This window comes from Prionailurus bengalensis, chromosome D1 (genome assembly GCF_016509475.1).
Source record: "Prionailurus bengalensis isolate Pbe53 chromosome D1, Fcat_Pben_1.1_paternal_pri, whole genome shotgun sequence".
In the NCBI taxonomy this organism is placed as follows: Eukaryota; Metazoa; Chordata; class Mammalia; order Carnivora; family Felidae; genus Prionailurus; species Prionailurus bengalensis.
In genome coordinates, this window is record NC_057346.1 from 108,851,669 (window position 1) to 108,867,277 (window position 15,609).

The window sequence follows — 15,609 nt, forward strand, 5'->3', positions numbered from 1 at the left end:
TCAGTGGCTTTTGGTATACTGGTAGTGTTGTGCAATTATCATCACTAATGCCAGAACATTCTCACTACTCCCAAGAGAAACCCTGTATCTGTGAGCAGTCACTCCCTGTCTCCCAATCTCCCCCTAAACCCCTGGCAAACACTAATCTACATTTTTTTTTATCTCTAGATTTGCCTCTTCTAGACATTTCTTATAAATGGGATCACACAACATGTGTGGCCTTTTGTGCTTCTTTCTTTATTGTGATGTTTTCAAAATCTGTCCATCTTGTAATGTGTGTCAGGACTTGATTTCAGTTTTAGGGCTGAATACTATTCCACGATTTGGAGATACCACATTTTGCTTATTCATTCATCAGTTGACGGGCATTTAGATTGTTTCTGGTTTTGGGGTATTATGAGTAGGAATGCTGTGAACATTCATATACCTGTATTTGTGTGAGCAAAAGTTCTCTTGGGTCTCTAAGTAGGAGCGAAATTGTTGGGATCCATGGTAACTCCCATGTTTAACTTTCTGAGGAACTGCCAACTGTTTTCCAAAGTGACAGCACCATTTTACGTTCCCGCCAGCAATGTGTGAGTTCCAACTTCTCCGCATCCTTGTCAACACTTGCTGTTGTCCATGGTTTGTAGCCATCCTGGTGGGTATGAAATGGTATCTCATTGATGATGTGCATTTCCCTAATGACGAATGATGTTGATAAGAATATCTTTTTATGTAATTATTGGGCACTTGCATATATATTTCAGAGTTTCTATTCCAGTAGTTTGCCCATTTTTAGATTGGGTTGTCTTTTTTTTTTTTTTTTTTTTTTTTTTTTTTAATTCATTTTGAGAGAGAAAAAGAGAGCAGGAAAGAGAGATTACGGGGTAGGGGCAGAGAGACAGGGAGAGAGAGAGGATCCCAAGCAGGCTCTGTGCTGTCAAGGCAGAAGTCTACGTGGGGTTCCATGCCACGAACTTAGAGATCGTGACCTGAGCTGAAACAAAGAATTGGACACTTAACCGACTGAGCCACCAGGCACACCGAGTTGTATTTTTTATACATTCTGGATATGACTTTGAGATTGATGATTTGCATATAATTTCTTCCATTCTGTGGATGTCTTCATTTTCTTGATAATGTCCTTTGAAGCATGGAAATTTTTAATGGTGATGATGCCCAATTTTCAATTTTTTCTTTTGTTGCTCATGGTTTTGGTGTCATATCTGAGAATCTATTGTCAAACCCAAGACCATGGAGATTTATCCTTGTGTTTTCTTCTGAGAGTGTTACAGTGTTAACTCTCATATTTAGATTGTTCATCCATTTCAAGTTAATTTTTGTATAGGCATACCTCAGAGATAAATACTGTGGGTTCATTTCCTGACCACCAAGTAAAGTAAATACCACAATAAAGTGAGTTAAATGAATATTTTGGTTTCCCAGTGCCTATATTATATGTATGCTATACTGTATTCTATTAAGTGTGCAATAGCATTATAACGTCTTAAAAAAAATTGTATACATCCTTAATTTAAAAATACTTTATTGGTGGGGTGCCGATGCAGAGCTCAAACCCACAAAGCCATGAGATCATGATCTGAGCTGAAACCAAGAGTTGGATGCTTAACTGACTGAGCCACCCAGGTGCCCCTAAATCACAAATGTTCTTAATGGCATCTAGAATGGCGAATCCTTTCCAGAAGGTTTTCAATTAATTTTGCCAGGATCCATTGGAGGAATCACTATCTTCCTCACAAGATGTATTTTTTTCTTTTTAAAAAATGTTTCAATGTTTATTATTGAGAGACAGAGAAACACAGAGCGTGAGCAGGGGAGGGGTAGAGAGAGGGGGAGACATAGAATCTGAAGTAGGCTCCAGGCTCTGAGCTGTCAGCACAGAGCCTGACGCGGGGCTCAAACTCACAAACTGCGAGGTCATGACATGGGCCGAAGTCGGTCACTTAACCAACTGAGCCACCCAGGCGCCCCAAGATGTATTTCTTAAGTAGTAAGACTTGAAAGTTGCAAGTATTCCTTGATCCAGGGGATGCAGGGCGGGTGCTATGTTAACAGGCATGAAAACAACATTAATCTTGTTCTGTCTCCATTGGAGCTCTTGGGTTACCAGGTGCATTGTCAGTGAGCAGGTCATATTTTGAAAGGAATCTTTTTCTAAGCAGTGGGTCTCAACAGTGGTCTTAAAATGCCCAGTAAACCATGTTGTAAACAGGTGTGCTGTCGTGTAGGCTTTGTTGTTCCCTAAAGAGCACAGGCAGAGTAGATTTGGCAAAATTCTAAATAGCCCTAGGATTTGGGGAATGGCAAATGAGCATCGCCTTCAACCTAAAGTTACCAGCTACACTAGCCCCTGATTAGAGAGAGTCAGCCTGTCCTTTGAAGCTTTGAAACCAGGCATTGCGTTCTCTCTAGCGATGAAAGTTCTGGACGGCATCTTCTTCTGATACAAGGCTGCTTCATCTACATTGAAACTCTGCTGTTTAGGGCAGCCGCCTTCCCTAATTACCTTAGCGAGCTCTTTTGGTAATTTGCTGCAGCTTCTGCACGGCCCTTGCTGCTTCCCCCTGCACTTTCATGTTACGGAGTTGGCTTCTTTCCTTAAACTTCACGAACCGGCCTCTGCTACCTTCACACGTTAATCCTGCAGCTTCCTCACCTCACGCGGCCTTCATGGAATTGGAGACAATGAGGGCTTTGCACTGGATTAGGCTTTTGCTTCGGGAATGTTGGGGCTGGTGTGATCTTTCATCCAGACCACTAAAACTTTTCCATATCAGCAGTAAAGCTGTCTCACTTTCTTATCATGTGTGTTCACTGGAGTAACGTTTTTAGTTTCCTTCAAGATTTTTTTCCTCTGCACTCACAGCTTGCAGTTTGATGCGAGAGGGCTAGGCTTCTGCTTATCTTGACTTTTGATAAGCCTCATCATTTCTAGCTTTTGATTTGAAAGTGAAAGACAGGACTCTTTCATTGGAACACTCAGAGACCTTTGTAGGGTTATTAATTGGCCTCGTTCCAAGATTTTTGTATCTCCAGGAATAGGGAGGCTCCAGAAGAAGGAGAAAGATGGAGGAATGGCTGGCTGGTGGGTGGAACAGTCAGAATGCACACAGCAGTTTTCTAAGTTTGCTGTCTTACGTGGGTGTGATTTTTGGTGCCCCCACACAAGCACAGTAGCGATGTAAAAGATCACTGGTGTGAGATAGGTGCCCAACTTCATTCTTTTGCATGTGGAAATTCATTGTTTCAGTATCATCAGTTGAAAAGACTATTCTTTCCCCATCGAATGGTCTTGGCACCCATGTCAAAAATCAGTTGGCCATTGATGTCTGGGTTTATTTTTGGACTCTCAGTTCTTTTAGTCTGTATGTCTGTTTTTATGCGAGTACCACACTGTTGTAATTACTGTAGCTTTGCAGTAAGGTTTGAAATCAGAAAGTGCGAGTCTTCCAACTTTTGGGTTTTTTTCATAATCTTTTGGCTTCCGGGACCCTTATAATTCCATATGAATCTGAGGATATGCTTTCCACCTCTGTGAAAAGGCTGCTGGAATTTTAATAAAGATGGCATTGAATCTGCAGATCACTTCAGGTAATGTTGACATCATAATACTACTAAGTTTTCCGATCCATGAACATGGGATGTCTTTTTATTTTTTCATGTCTTTAATTTCTTTCAGCAACGTTTTGCAGTTTTCGGTGTTCAGTCTTTCAACTCCTTTATTAAATTTATACCTAGATATTTTACTTTTTTGGATACTATTGTAAAGGAATCGTTTCTGTAATTTACTTTTTCAGTTGTTCATTGCTGGTATGTGGAAAAACAACTGATTTTTGTGTCTTGGTCTTGTAACCTGCAACTTTGCTGTATTTGTTATTAGTTCTGGTAACTTTTTTGTGGACTCTATGTTTTTCTACCTACAGGATCATGTCGTTTGCAGTTAGAGATAGTTTTCTTTTTCCTTTCCAACTTGAATACCTTTTTTCTTTTCCTTGACTAATTCATCTAGCTAGAACTTCCCATACAGTGGTTGTGTAGCAACGATGTAAGCAAGCATCTTGTTCCTGATCTTAGGGTGAAAGCTTCAGTCTTTCGCCACTGAGTATGATATTAGCTGGTTTTTCCGTAAACACTCTTTGTCATATTGAGGACATTCCCTTTTATTCTTAGTTTCCTGAATGTTTTTATCATGAACATGTGTTGGACTTTGTGAAATGCCTTTCTGCATCAATTAAGATGATCATGGGGTACCTGAGTGGCTTAGTTGGTTAAGCTCTTGATTTAGGCTCAGGTCATGATCTCACAATTCGTGGGTTCAAGGCCTGCTTCGGGTTCGGTGTGGGCAGTGAGGAACCTGCTTGGGATTCTCTTAATCCCTCTCTCTGCCTCACCCCTGTGCGTGCTCTCTCTCTCTCAAAATAAATAAACTTTAAAATATATTTAAAAAAAAACCATGATCATGTAGGTTTTTCCCCTTTGTTCTATTAATGTGGCTTACTACATTGATTGGCTTTGTGTTGAACTAGCCTTCATTCCTGGGATAAATCCTATTTTGTTCCATCTCGTCCTTTTAATATACTGTTGGACTTGATTTACTAGTATTTTGTTGAGGATTTTTATGTTGATATTTATAAGTGATACCGTCCTGTAATTTTCTCGTGATGTCTTTATTTGGTGGGCTTTGGTATCAAGATAGATAGTGTTGGCTTCATAGAATGAGTTAGTTTGTCAAAAAGAAATGATAATGTAAATGAGAAAACAGGGGTGCCTGGGTGGCTCAGTCGGTTGGGTGGCCGACTTTGGCTCATGCTTTGTGGGTTTGAGCCCCGCGTCAGGCTCTGTGCCGACAGCTCGGAGCCTGGGGCCTGCTTCAGATTCTGTGCCTCCCTCTCTCCCTGCCCCTCCCCTGCTCATGCTCGCTCTCTCTCTCTCTCTCTCTCAAAAACTAAATAAACATTTAAAAAATGCAGAAATATGAGAAATCACACAGAATGGTAATTAAAACAGTACGTACCTATGTTAGAAAAGAAAGATCTCAAATCAACAACCTGATCGTCTACCTTAAGAATGTAGTAAAGGGTCAAACGAAACCCAAAGCAAACAGAAGAATGGAAATAATAAAGATGAAAGTACACATAAATGAAACAGAAAATGGAGAAACAATGGAGAAAATCAACGAGACCAACAGTCAGTCCTTAGAAGAGCTCAGCAAAGTTGTAAAATCTTTAACCAAAGTAAACAAGAAAAAAAGAAGACTCAGATTACTACAATCAGGACTTAAAGAGAGACCATCATTATCAAACCAACAAAAATAAATGGATTATAAGGAAGTACTGTGAACCATTGTGTGCCAACCAATGAGCTAACCTAGGTGAAACGGACAAATTCCTGGAAAGAAACAAGCTACCGAGACCAACTTAAGAAAAAGAAAAAATCTGGATAGACCTGTAACAATTAAGAGTGAATTAATAACCAAACGCCCCAGTTATAACCTGCTAGTTACCGTTTTATTGTTGGTTTCTAACTTGATTTCCTTGTAGTCAGAAAACACGGTCTTATGAGATCGCAGCTTTGAAATAAACAGAAGCTGGTGCTACGGCCCAGCGCGTGTTCACATGTTCTCAGAAGACTGGTTCACGCTTTTGTGTGTGTGTCTTATATGCCAAGCACTCCCCTAAATATTTTAAGTGTGATAACTTGTTTAACTTTCACACTGGCCCTGTGAGGCTGGCACTATTATGATACCTGCTTTACAGGTAAAGAAAGTGAGGCACTGATAAGTGACAGAGCTGGGATTGGAACAGAGGCATCGCAGCCCTACAGTCTGTTCTCTTGAACGATCCGAGTGTCACGCAATTCTGAGTGTTAGGGGGAATGTTTTATAATTGTCCGTCAGATCACACTTAATATTTGGTCGGCTTAGTCTGTCAGTTACTGGAAGAGGGAAGATAAAGTCACACGCCATGCTGATGTTTTTGCTAGTTTCTCCCTTTATATCTGTCATTTTGCTTTACAGATTTTGCGTTATGATATTAGCTGCATCAAGCTTAGACTTGTTATAAGTTCCTAGTGAGTCAGACCTGTTTCGTTGTTGTTATTTAATGGCTGCCTTCTCCGGGTGTAATTCTTTAACTTTCTAGTCCCTCTCAGTCGCTGTCACTATAGCTGTCCCAATGTTCTTTCCGCTAGTATTTTTGTGGTATATTTTGTTATACTTTTTGATGTCCAGTCTTTCTGTAGCTCAGTGTTTCGGTGGTTATCTCTAGTAAACAGCACACCACTGGCTTTTTGATCATCCGGTTTGAAACATTTTGCCCTTGGATTGGAAAGTTTAGTCCATTGACATTCATGGTGATTGCTGATGACTTTGTATTTATTTCAGCAGACTTCCTGTGCGTTTTCTGTTTGTCCCTCCTGTTATGCCTTATTTTGGATTTTGAGTTCTCTTGCTTTTCCCTCTACTAGTTTTCCCGTCTCTGGGTTTGGAGGACCGAGGTGTTTGCTCCGTATCATTATTTGGTACAGCCCATATTCACCGGCTCACCCATAGAAGAACAGTATTTATTGCTCACCATTTCCACAGCTTTTATCTGAGCTCATTTCCATCTGCCTAAAACATAAGCCTTCGTATTCCTCCTTCTCCTTCCCCTCCACCTCCTTCCCCCTCTTCTCCTTCTATAAACTCTCTCCACTCTTCTGAAAATACCTCTGCGGCGTGCTCGTTCTTGACAATTCTCTGAACACAAAATTCTGGATTGCATTCCTTTTAGCCCATTGGAAGTACCGTTACTCTTCACTCTGCCTCTCTGGTTGCTCTGTGAGCCGAGACTCTGTCTCCCACGCCTTCTGTGATGCTTTGTCTTTTCTGTTTTAAGATTGTTCATCTTTTTTTTTTTTTTTTAACGTGTATTTATTTTTGAGACAGAGAGAGACAGAGCATGAACAGGGGAGGGGCAGAGAGAGAGGGAGACACAGAATCGGAAACAGGCTCCAGGCTCGCTCTGAGCTGTCAGCACAGAGCCTGACGCGGGGCTCGAACCCACGGACCGTGAGATCATGACCTGAGCCGAAGTCGGCCGCTTAACCGACCAAGCCACCCAGGCGTCCCAAGATTGTTCATCTTTGAGGGGCACCTGGGTGGCTCAGTCAGTTAAGTGTCCGACTTCGGCTCAGGTCATGATCTCACGGTTCTTGGGTTCGAGCCCCGCGTCGGGCTCCGTGCTGACAGCTCAGAGCCTGAAGTCTGCTTTGGATTCTGTGTCTCCTTCTCTCTCTGCCCCTCCCCTGCACACGTTCTGTCTGACTCTGTCTCTCAAAAATAAATAAATGTAAAAAAAATATATATATATATATTTTTTTAAAGATTGTTCATCTTTGATATTCCGTAATTTCACCAAGATGTATTGAGGTGTGGATTTCTTTTTATTCTGCTTTGGATTCACGGGGCTCCCTGGGCCTGCAGGTTGATGTATTTCAACAATTCTAGAAAATTCTTAGCCATGGTCTTTTAGAATAACAGCTCCTTCTTACACTCTTCATTTTTTCCTTTTAGAATTCTAATCAAACGTAAGCTGGAACTCCTCGCTCAATCATCTAGTCTCTTACCATTGCTCAAATTTGCCGTCTCCTAATTTCCTTGCATTGCCTTCTGCTTCTGGGTAATTCCTTCCGATCCATTCTCATTTCACGAGTTGTCTTTTTTTGCTGTGTCCAATCTGGTGGTTAATCCTTCTAACAAGTACTTAGTTTTATTAAAAAAATTAATGTGTAGAAGTTCCAGTGGCTCGTTTTCAAATCTGTTTATTCTTGCTCATATTCCCAGGCTTCTCATTTATTTCTTTAAATATAATAAACCCAGTCTTTTATATTCTGGCATCTGATTATTTCAATATTTTTAGTCTCAGAGGGTTGGTGTTTTGGTCCATTGTGGCTACTGGTTCTCACTTACTCATGCCTGCTTTCCTTGTGAGATTTTTGTCTCCTTTGGCCTAGAAGTTCATCTGTGGGAGTTCTTTGAGTCCTTGGGTGAAGTTAGGTTCTTCCGGTGTTTCTATCAGTCACCTGGGATGACTCTTTGAATCCCAGGACACTTCTAAAAATAAATTATCTCCTGAAGGTTTCCTTGACTTCATAGGCAGAACGAATTGAAACTGGGGGCGCGTGGGTGGCTCAGTCGGTTAAGCGTCCAACTTCAGCTCAGGTCGTGATGTTCTGGCTCGCGAGTTCGAGCCCCGCATTGGGCTGTGTGCTGACGACTTGAAACCTGGAGCCTGCTTTGGATTCTGTGTCTCCCTCGCTCTCTGCTCCTCCCCCACTCACGCTCTGTGTCTCTCTCCTTCAAAACTAAATAAACATTTTTGAAAGATTTAAAAAAGGGGCGCCTGGGTGGCTCAGTCGGTTAAGCATCCGACTTCAGCGCAGGTCATGATCCCACAGTTCGTGGGTTCAAGCCCCATATCGGGCTCTGTGATGATAACTCAGAGCCTGGAAGCCTGCTTTGGATTCTGTGTGTCTCTCTCTGCCCCTCTCCCGCTTGTGCTCTGTCTGTCTCTCTCTCTCAAAAATAAACATTAAAAAATTTTTTTTAATTAAAGAAAAGAAGGGACAAATTGAAACTGCAAGATCACGTGAAGGCTTGTGGTTATAAATTCTTGGGGAGAATTTTTTTTTTCCTTCCTCCCAGTGGGGTTTATTTTTCTTTCCTACGTATGCTGTTGGCATTCCTCATAGGGGTCCCAGTTTTGTTGCAAAGATCTCCTGCTAGATTTTGTCTCCTGTCCCTGTACCCAGGGCTCAGGGTCTCCAGGCATCTGCAGGAGTCCTTCGGCATTATATACCTCGCGGGGCTCCTAGTGGCCATGTTTTAAAAAAGGCTTTATTGAGTTATCACTCACATACGGTCCAGTTCACCAACTTAAAAGTGGAAAATTCAGTGTGGTTTTTATATATTCACAAAGTTGTGTGTCTATCAGTACATCAATTCTAGAGCATTTTTATAACCCCAAAAAGAAACCGTCCACCCTACAGCTGTCACTCCTGACCCCTCCTCCTCACTCCCAGGTAACCGCCAGCCTCCTCTCTGCGTCTGTGGATCTGCCCGTTCGTAGGCTTATCTGTGTTAGAGCCCACATCGGTACTCTCTTTTTGTTGCCGAATAATATTCCATTGTTTGGTTATACCACGTTTTTAAAAATCCATTTCTCCGCTGATGGACGGCTTGGGTCACTTCTACCATTCGGGTATCACAAATAATGCCACTGTGAACATTTACATCCACGTTTTTGTGTGGATGTACGTTTTCATACATTGCAGTATTGAGTATCATTGCAGGGTCATAGGATAATTCTGTGTGTAACCACTTAAGGAAGTGCCAGACTGTTTTCCGAAGTGGCGACCCCGTGTTACATTCCCACCAGCAGTGTGTGACGTTCTGATTTCTCCACATTCCCGGCTAACACTTGATATCCGTCATTTTGGTTAATGTCAACTTGGGGGGGGGGAGGGGGAGGGGAATGCTGTGGCTTATTAGTGCCTCTAAAAAGCCGCTTTGCTTACTGTGTCCAGCACCTGGTTGTTTTAGGGGGTCGTGGGCAACTGAGTCACCAGACTGCCAGAGACGCAAGTCTCTGTCACCCTTTGCAGCCGAGTGGCCTCCTATCAGACCCTGCCTTATCTTTTTCTCTCCTAAGTCATCGTCCACACAGCAGCTGCAGCTACCTTTGCAAATCCGAATCCATTCATGCCACTCCTGGTGCAAGCCTGTTGGGGCGTGGGGAGGGCCTCTTGCCCTTTGATTCAAACCACCCTCCTCACTGCCCACCCAGCTCCTGCCGACCTTTGCCACTGTCCACATCTCCCGTGCTTGCCGGAGCTGGATGCTGCATTAGACAACGGCTGTCTCCCTCGTGTGGGTCCTTGTTTCTCCCTCCTGCTTCCCAGTGTCTTCCCAGGGCTTCTCCTTCAGATCTCACTCAAATGTCACCTCCTCAAAGACGCCTTCCCTGACCGGCTCCCAGCTCCAGCTTGCTTACTCTTTGTAATTGTTCTCATAAGCGCCCCGACTTGCTCAGACTTGGCCTCCCCTCCTGGAATGTGAGCTCATGAGGGCAGGGACCGCGTGTGCCCCCCACTGCCCGTCTGTCACACGGCGGACACTTAGTAATAATACTTGTGGGACGAATGAACGAAGGGACACGTGGGGGAGGGGAAGCCTGGAGGCGGGGACCACTCTGCTCTGCGCCTCCCCTGACCCCTCCCGCCAACCCACCTCCTACAGCCACCTTCTGGGTCAATCCCCAGTTCAAGATCCGACTGGAGGAGACGGACGACGCGGACGACGACTACTACGGGGGTCGAGAATCAGGCTGCAGCTTCGTGCTAGCCCTCATGCAGAAGCACCGCCGCCGCGAGCGCCGTTTTGGCCGCGACATGGAGACCATTGGCTTCGCGGTCTACGAGGTGAGCCGATCACACGATCACGATGAACCGGCGTCGAAAGCCGGCCTCCCGGTGCACCGTGGGCGAGCCCCACCAGGGGGCGCCAGAGGACACTGCCGCCACAGTCCTGAGGCAGGTGGCCCTGGCCACTGTCCCCAGGAGGCGCCTGCCGTGGCCCCTCTTGGGCCAAGGGTTCTGGCTTAGCTGATGACTGTGAGGTAGCTTCTGGGGGACAGACTTTGGCTCGGCCTCAGAAAGAAGTGGGCAAGTGGGCGGCCCTGGAGGAGTAGTGAGCTCACTGTCTTAGTATATAAGCAGAGACTGGCCTGGGAGGGCCCTGCTTCACTTGCTGTGTTCAACACAGAAACTTCTGGACCTTCCTGGCAGGGAAAGAGAACCGCTACAGTCTCGGCCCAGGCCCGGAGCTCCCGACAGCAAACTGGTGGGGGCTCTGATGTCCCTGGGCTGTAGGACATTGCAGTTGGCCGCTCTGGGGGCTGTGCTGGGTCCGACTCAGAGCCAAGGCCCAGGGTGTTCCAGGGGTGAAGAGGACCTTGCCCGGGGCCCTTTCCTGAGGTCCTGAGGTGCCTCTCTGGCGTGAAGACAGGTCTGGGCGGCCAGTGGCCCCGAGCCCTGCCTCCCGGTCTCCTCAGATCCCATGATTCTTAAGAACTCAGGGCCTCTGTCCAGCACACGCTGTGCCTGTAGGCCAAGCACACATCTCTAACTTCTTCCGTCTCTCTGGCAGGTTCCTCCAGAGGTAGGTGACATCTGACACCTGGATTTACATACCCCTGAACACACAAGGCCTGTTGGTGCCCAGAGGGGAGCAAGATGGCAGCAAGCCCACACGTAGAGAGTTAAGAAGTCACCTCGTTTTATTGTTCGCGAACCGTCTTCCCACCCCCCCCCCCCCCCGGAGGGGGCAGATGTTGCTGTCCCAGGGGGTCAGGACAGGTAGTAAGTGAGAGAGCTGGGTCTGAACCCAGGCCCTCAGAGTCCCGCCCAACACGCACACACGAGGCTCTTCCCGCCTTACTGTTTCCGCTGAGTTAGTGCCGGCGGAGGATGCCTCGGGCATCGGTTAGGAGCAGGGCGGTGGACAGGCTGAATATTCTGCACCCTCGAGCGAGTGGCTTAAGCTTAGGCCTCGGCGTCAGTATCTATAAAATGGGCACAGGGCGCCGCCTCACGGGGCTGTCGTGAGCTTTGAATGAGGCGCCCCGTGGAGGGTACCCCGCGGTGTCTGACTCGGGGGACGCTCTGGGTAACGATAGCGGGAATGTTATTTCGCCGGAGTCCTAGTATTCATGTTCACCTCCAGAGTATGTCCTCACCTCCGCCCTGTGCGGTAGGCAGCGTTGTCCCCTCCATCTTGCGGACGGGGAAACTGAGACAAGATGATCTGGCGGGGCCGTGCAGCCCGAGGGCGACCGGGCCGAGACCAGCCTGCCGGCCGCTCGGCTGGGGCCCGGGGCCTGCGGCCCGGGTGTGCGGTGTGCGGGCAGCTCCCCGAGGGCGGGCTGAGCGGCCGGCTGCAGCCCTCACCCCCTCCTCCCCTCCCGCCAGCTGGTGGGCCAGCCGGCCGTGCACCTGAAGCGGGACTTCTTCCTGGCCAACTCGTCGCGGGCGCGCTCGGAGCAGTTCATCAACCTGCGGGAGGTCAGCACCCGCTTCCGCTTGCCGCCCGGGGAGTACGTGGTGGTGCCCTCCACCTTCGAGCCCAACAAAGAGGGTGACTTCGTGCTACGCTTCTTCTCGGAGAAGAAGGCCGGGACCGAGTGAGTAGAAGGCCCCTCCCCGGTGCCCACTCCCCCCCCCCCCCTCCGCCGGGCCCCCCTGCACCCCCACCCTGACTGGCCCCTCTGTCCTTCCACCTCTGCAGGGAGCTGGACGACCAGATCCAGGCCAATCTCCCTGATGAGGTACGTGCCCTGCCCGCCGCCCCCCCACCGCCCAGGTGCCTTCCTCCTCTGCCTCACCCCTTCACCCTGGGCGTATCGCGGGGACCTGGGTGTCCTGGCTCCTGGGAGCCCCCCCGGCAGAAGCCTTAGGGGTAATACCAATCCCTCATCTGCCCAGCACTTTACGGTTTTGCAGAGGGCTTGGTGATAATAGTGACGCGAGGTCCCTGAGCTCTCGCTGGTCTCTGCCGGCTCTGTGCTGAGCCCTTTACCCCGTTGCCTCCACAACAACCCTGTCCGGGTGAGGCCACCATCTCCCCTTTCAGCGAGAAAGTCAAGTTCGGGGAGGTTAAGGAACTTGCCCAAAGCCTCCCCCCGCCATCACGGAGCTGAACTGCACTCTCCTCAGGCCGCAGAGCCCCGGGCAGGGCGAGAGTGACTCCCACTTTACTGGTGACCAGAGGGAGGCTCAGAGACACGAGGAGGCAGGCGTGTGGTGATGAGTGGTCCCGGCCTCGCCCCAGCTGCTGCCCATGCGGGGGCCTGGCTGGAGCGCCCCTCACCTGCTCTCCCCCTTCTCCATCTAGCAAGTGCTCTCAGAAGAGGAGATTGATGAGAACTTCAAGGCCCTCTTCAGGCAGCTGGCAGGGGAGGTAGGCAGGGTGTGGTGGAGCGGAGGGCGGGGAGGGGGCGCAGGGGCGCAGCGTTTCTCCAGGGTGGGTGCCTCCTCCCTCTTCCCCCAGGACATGGAGATCAGCGTCAAGGAACTGCGGACCATCCTCAACAGGATCATCAGCAAACGTGAGTGTCCCAGGACAGCAGCTCTCCACCCTGTAGTCGGCACCCCCCCTCCTCCAGACTCCAGAATCGAGGCTTCTACTCTCACACGGAGCCCAACCCAAGCCCTTGGTCTTCATGGGCAGGGGAAGCCCCCACTCTCTTTCTGAGCCCTGCTCACCCCCATTTTCCTCCCAAACTCTTTGCACCATCTTGCCGGACCCCGTTCTCCGTGCCCAAGTGCCGTGACCTGGTGTCGTTAGAAGCCGAGTTGGTGACGGCACCGTAGGAGCAAGGAACAGGCCTCCCCTTCCTCTGGAAGATACGCCCCAGGGCCAGGCCGAGGGGCTGCCTGCAGAACGGGGCTGGCTTCACTCCCCCGCGTGCGCAGCTCTAGGCAGCCCCGCCCCCCAACCTTCCCTTTGCCCCTGCCTCTGACCTCCATCCCTGCTGTTCCCTCAGCCCAGACCCCTCTCCTCTTGTCCCCCTTCGGGGCCTGCGGCCAACCTCACCCCCGCCCTGGCCGCCTTGGCCTCACGTTTCTACTGCGTTTCTCTCGCTTTGGTGGAGCACTGATCTCCTTTCATTCTTGGTTCTTCGTGGTGTAGACACCGGCTCGGTTGCTAAAGTACTTGACACTGTGCCGATAAGAGTGACCTGACGCACCCACTCTGCTAGGCTTTGCACACCAGGTGCCAGGAATCGAACTTCCCTGGTCCCCATCCCGCCCAGTGCCCCCGGGGGCAGGCCCCGGAAGCCTGCTGCTTGAGGTGTTGGAACCGATTTTCTTGCAGACAAGGACCTGCGGACAAAGGGCTTCAGCCTGGAGTCGTGCCGCAGCATGGTGAACCTCATGGACGTATCTTTTGCTTTCGTTTCGTGAGGCTGCTTTGGTGTGGGGGACGTGGTGGGGAAGGACGCCCTGTGACCTTTCCCAGAACAGTGTTCTGTGGAGTGTAGAGGAACCAGTCCTTTTCCCAGGCCATTTCCCCATGATTGGGGGGGGGGGGGGGATAGCGGGGAGGGGCAACCGAGGCACAGGCTTTGTGTTGAGTGAGAGGTAGAGCAGGGCCTGGGTCCTTGAGTCACCTTAAGGCTGGTGCTGGTGGCACCCCTCCTTGTCCAACCCACCTGGCCCTGTGGGCGCCTGCCCTTCCCCCTCCCCTCGTCTTGCTGTCAGTCTCCCCTTCTCCCCATTGTTCCCTCACCCTGTGCGGGTTTAAGCTTCCTAACGGTAGCCCCCCAGCGGGACGGCAACGGGAAGCTGGGCCTGGTGGAGTTCAACATCCTGTGGAACCGCATCCGGAATTACCTGGTAGGTGGTCCCTCCCTCCTGTGCGGCCTCAGTCCCAGGAGGGGTCTGCTGCGGGCTCCCAGACGGGCTGCGTGGTCTAGGCCCTCCGCCCTGGGTCTGCCGCTCCAGACCCCAGCCCCCGGCCCACCTTTCGGGTCTTTGCCCTCCACCCGCAGCAGCCCCCCACCCTGGGGTGGGCCGGAAGGGCTGGGTGCCTCCCTCGGCCTGGCCCTCACCCTCTGTTCCCCACTCTAGGCCATCTTCCGGAAGTTTGACTTGGACAAGTCGGGCAGCATGAGTGCCTACGAGATGCGGATGGCCATCGAGTCTGCGGGTAAGGCCTGTCCCCAGGCAGACGGCCCAAGGCCGATTGCCTGTCGGCGGCTACCCAGAGTGGCGGCCCGCTGCACCGGCCCTGTCCCCGGGGTGGAGATGGTGATGGTGTGGCGGTAACAGCCATCTCCTGCCTTCTTACTGAATTACTGAGCTAAGTGCTTTATCAGCGCTTCCCCGTGTCCTCACTGTGGCCTAACGGGGATAAGGTCTTTTACTGTCTCCATTGCGCCCGGGAAAAAGCACGATTGGGGACAGTGACTGGCCTGCGGCCACACAGCCAGGGAGAGGTGGAGCTGGGCTCCAGGGCCTCCAGTGAGAGAGGTGCGGGCCTCATCTTCACAGTCCCGTGTCAGGATGAGGCCAGGGCACTCGGCACAAACAAAACTGGACCCCCGGGCCCTCCTTGGCCGCTGATTCCCTGGGGCGGTCTGGGCTCCCGCTCCCTCGGACTGGCACTTGCTTGCCCAGCACCCCCCGCCCCCCGCACCCAGCTCCTGGCCCTACTCAGGTGGGGCTCACCCTGCCCAGGCCCCAGCCCCCCTCCCTGGCCCCGCTTCCCTGGCCTTCACGCACTCTCTTGGGCCAGGCTTCAAGCTCAACAAGAAGCTGTACGAACTCATTATCACCCGCTACTCGGAGCCCGACCTGGCCGTGGACTTTGACAACTTCGTGTGCTGCCTGGTGCGGCTGGAGACCATGTTCCGTGAGTGTCTTCATCTGGCTCCTGCCTCTGGTTCTGTCTCCCATAAGTTGATGGGAATGACAGCTACAGATGGGACCTATGTGCCATGGCGTGTCCCAGAGAGGCGAAGTACCTGGGAACCTGAAGGCCGAGTCGGGAGACTGGGGGAGGGGGGA

General features: G+C 50.0%; 1 protein-coding gene across 5 annotated transcripts in view; it reads left to right on the forward strand.

Annotated features, from left to right (window-relative positions):
• Nucleotides 1-15,609, forward strand: part of CAPN1 (calpain 1) — a 49,216-nt gene that overhangs the window by 32,252 nt on the left and 1,355 nt on the right. For all 5 annotated transcript variants that reach the window (XM_043581680.1, XM_043581679.1, XM_043581676.1 and 2 more), the window contains 10 exons: nucleotides 10,280-10,461; nucleotides 11,189-11,200; nucleotides 12,010-12,221; nucleotides 12,326-12,365; nucleotides 12,932-12,997; nucleotides 13,088-13,145; nucleotides 13,916-13,980; nucleotides 14,368-14,436; nucleotides 14,671-14,749; nucleotides 15,338-15,454. In XM_043581680.1, coding sequence (XP_043437615.1) covers nucleotides 10,280-10,461; nucleotides 11,189-11,200; nucleotides 12,010-12,221; nucleotides 12,326-12,365; nucleotides 12,932-12,997; nucleotides 13,088-13,145; nucleotides 13,916-13,980; nucleotides 14,368-14,436; nucleotides 14,671-14,749; nucleotides 15,338-15,454 — 900 coding nt within the window. The remainder of the gene's footprint in view (nucleotides 1-10,279; nucleotides 10,462-11,188; nucleotides 11,201-12,009; nucleotides 12,222-12,325; nucleotides 12,366-12,931; nucleotides 12,998-13,087; nucleotides 13,146-13,915; nucleotides 13,981-14,367; nucleotides 14,437-14,670; nucleotides 14,750-15,337; nucleotides 15,455-15,609) is intronic.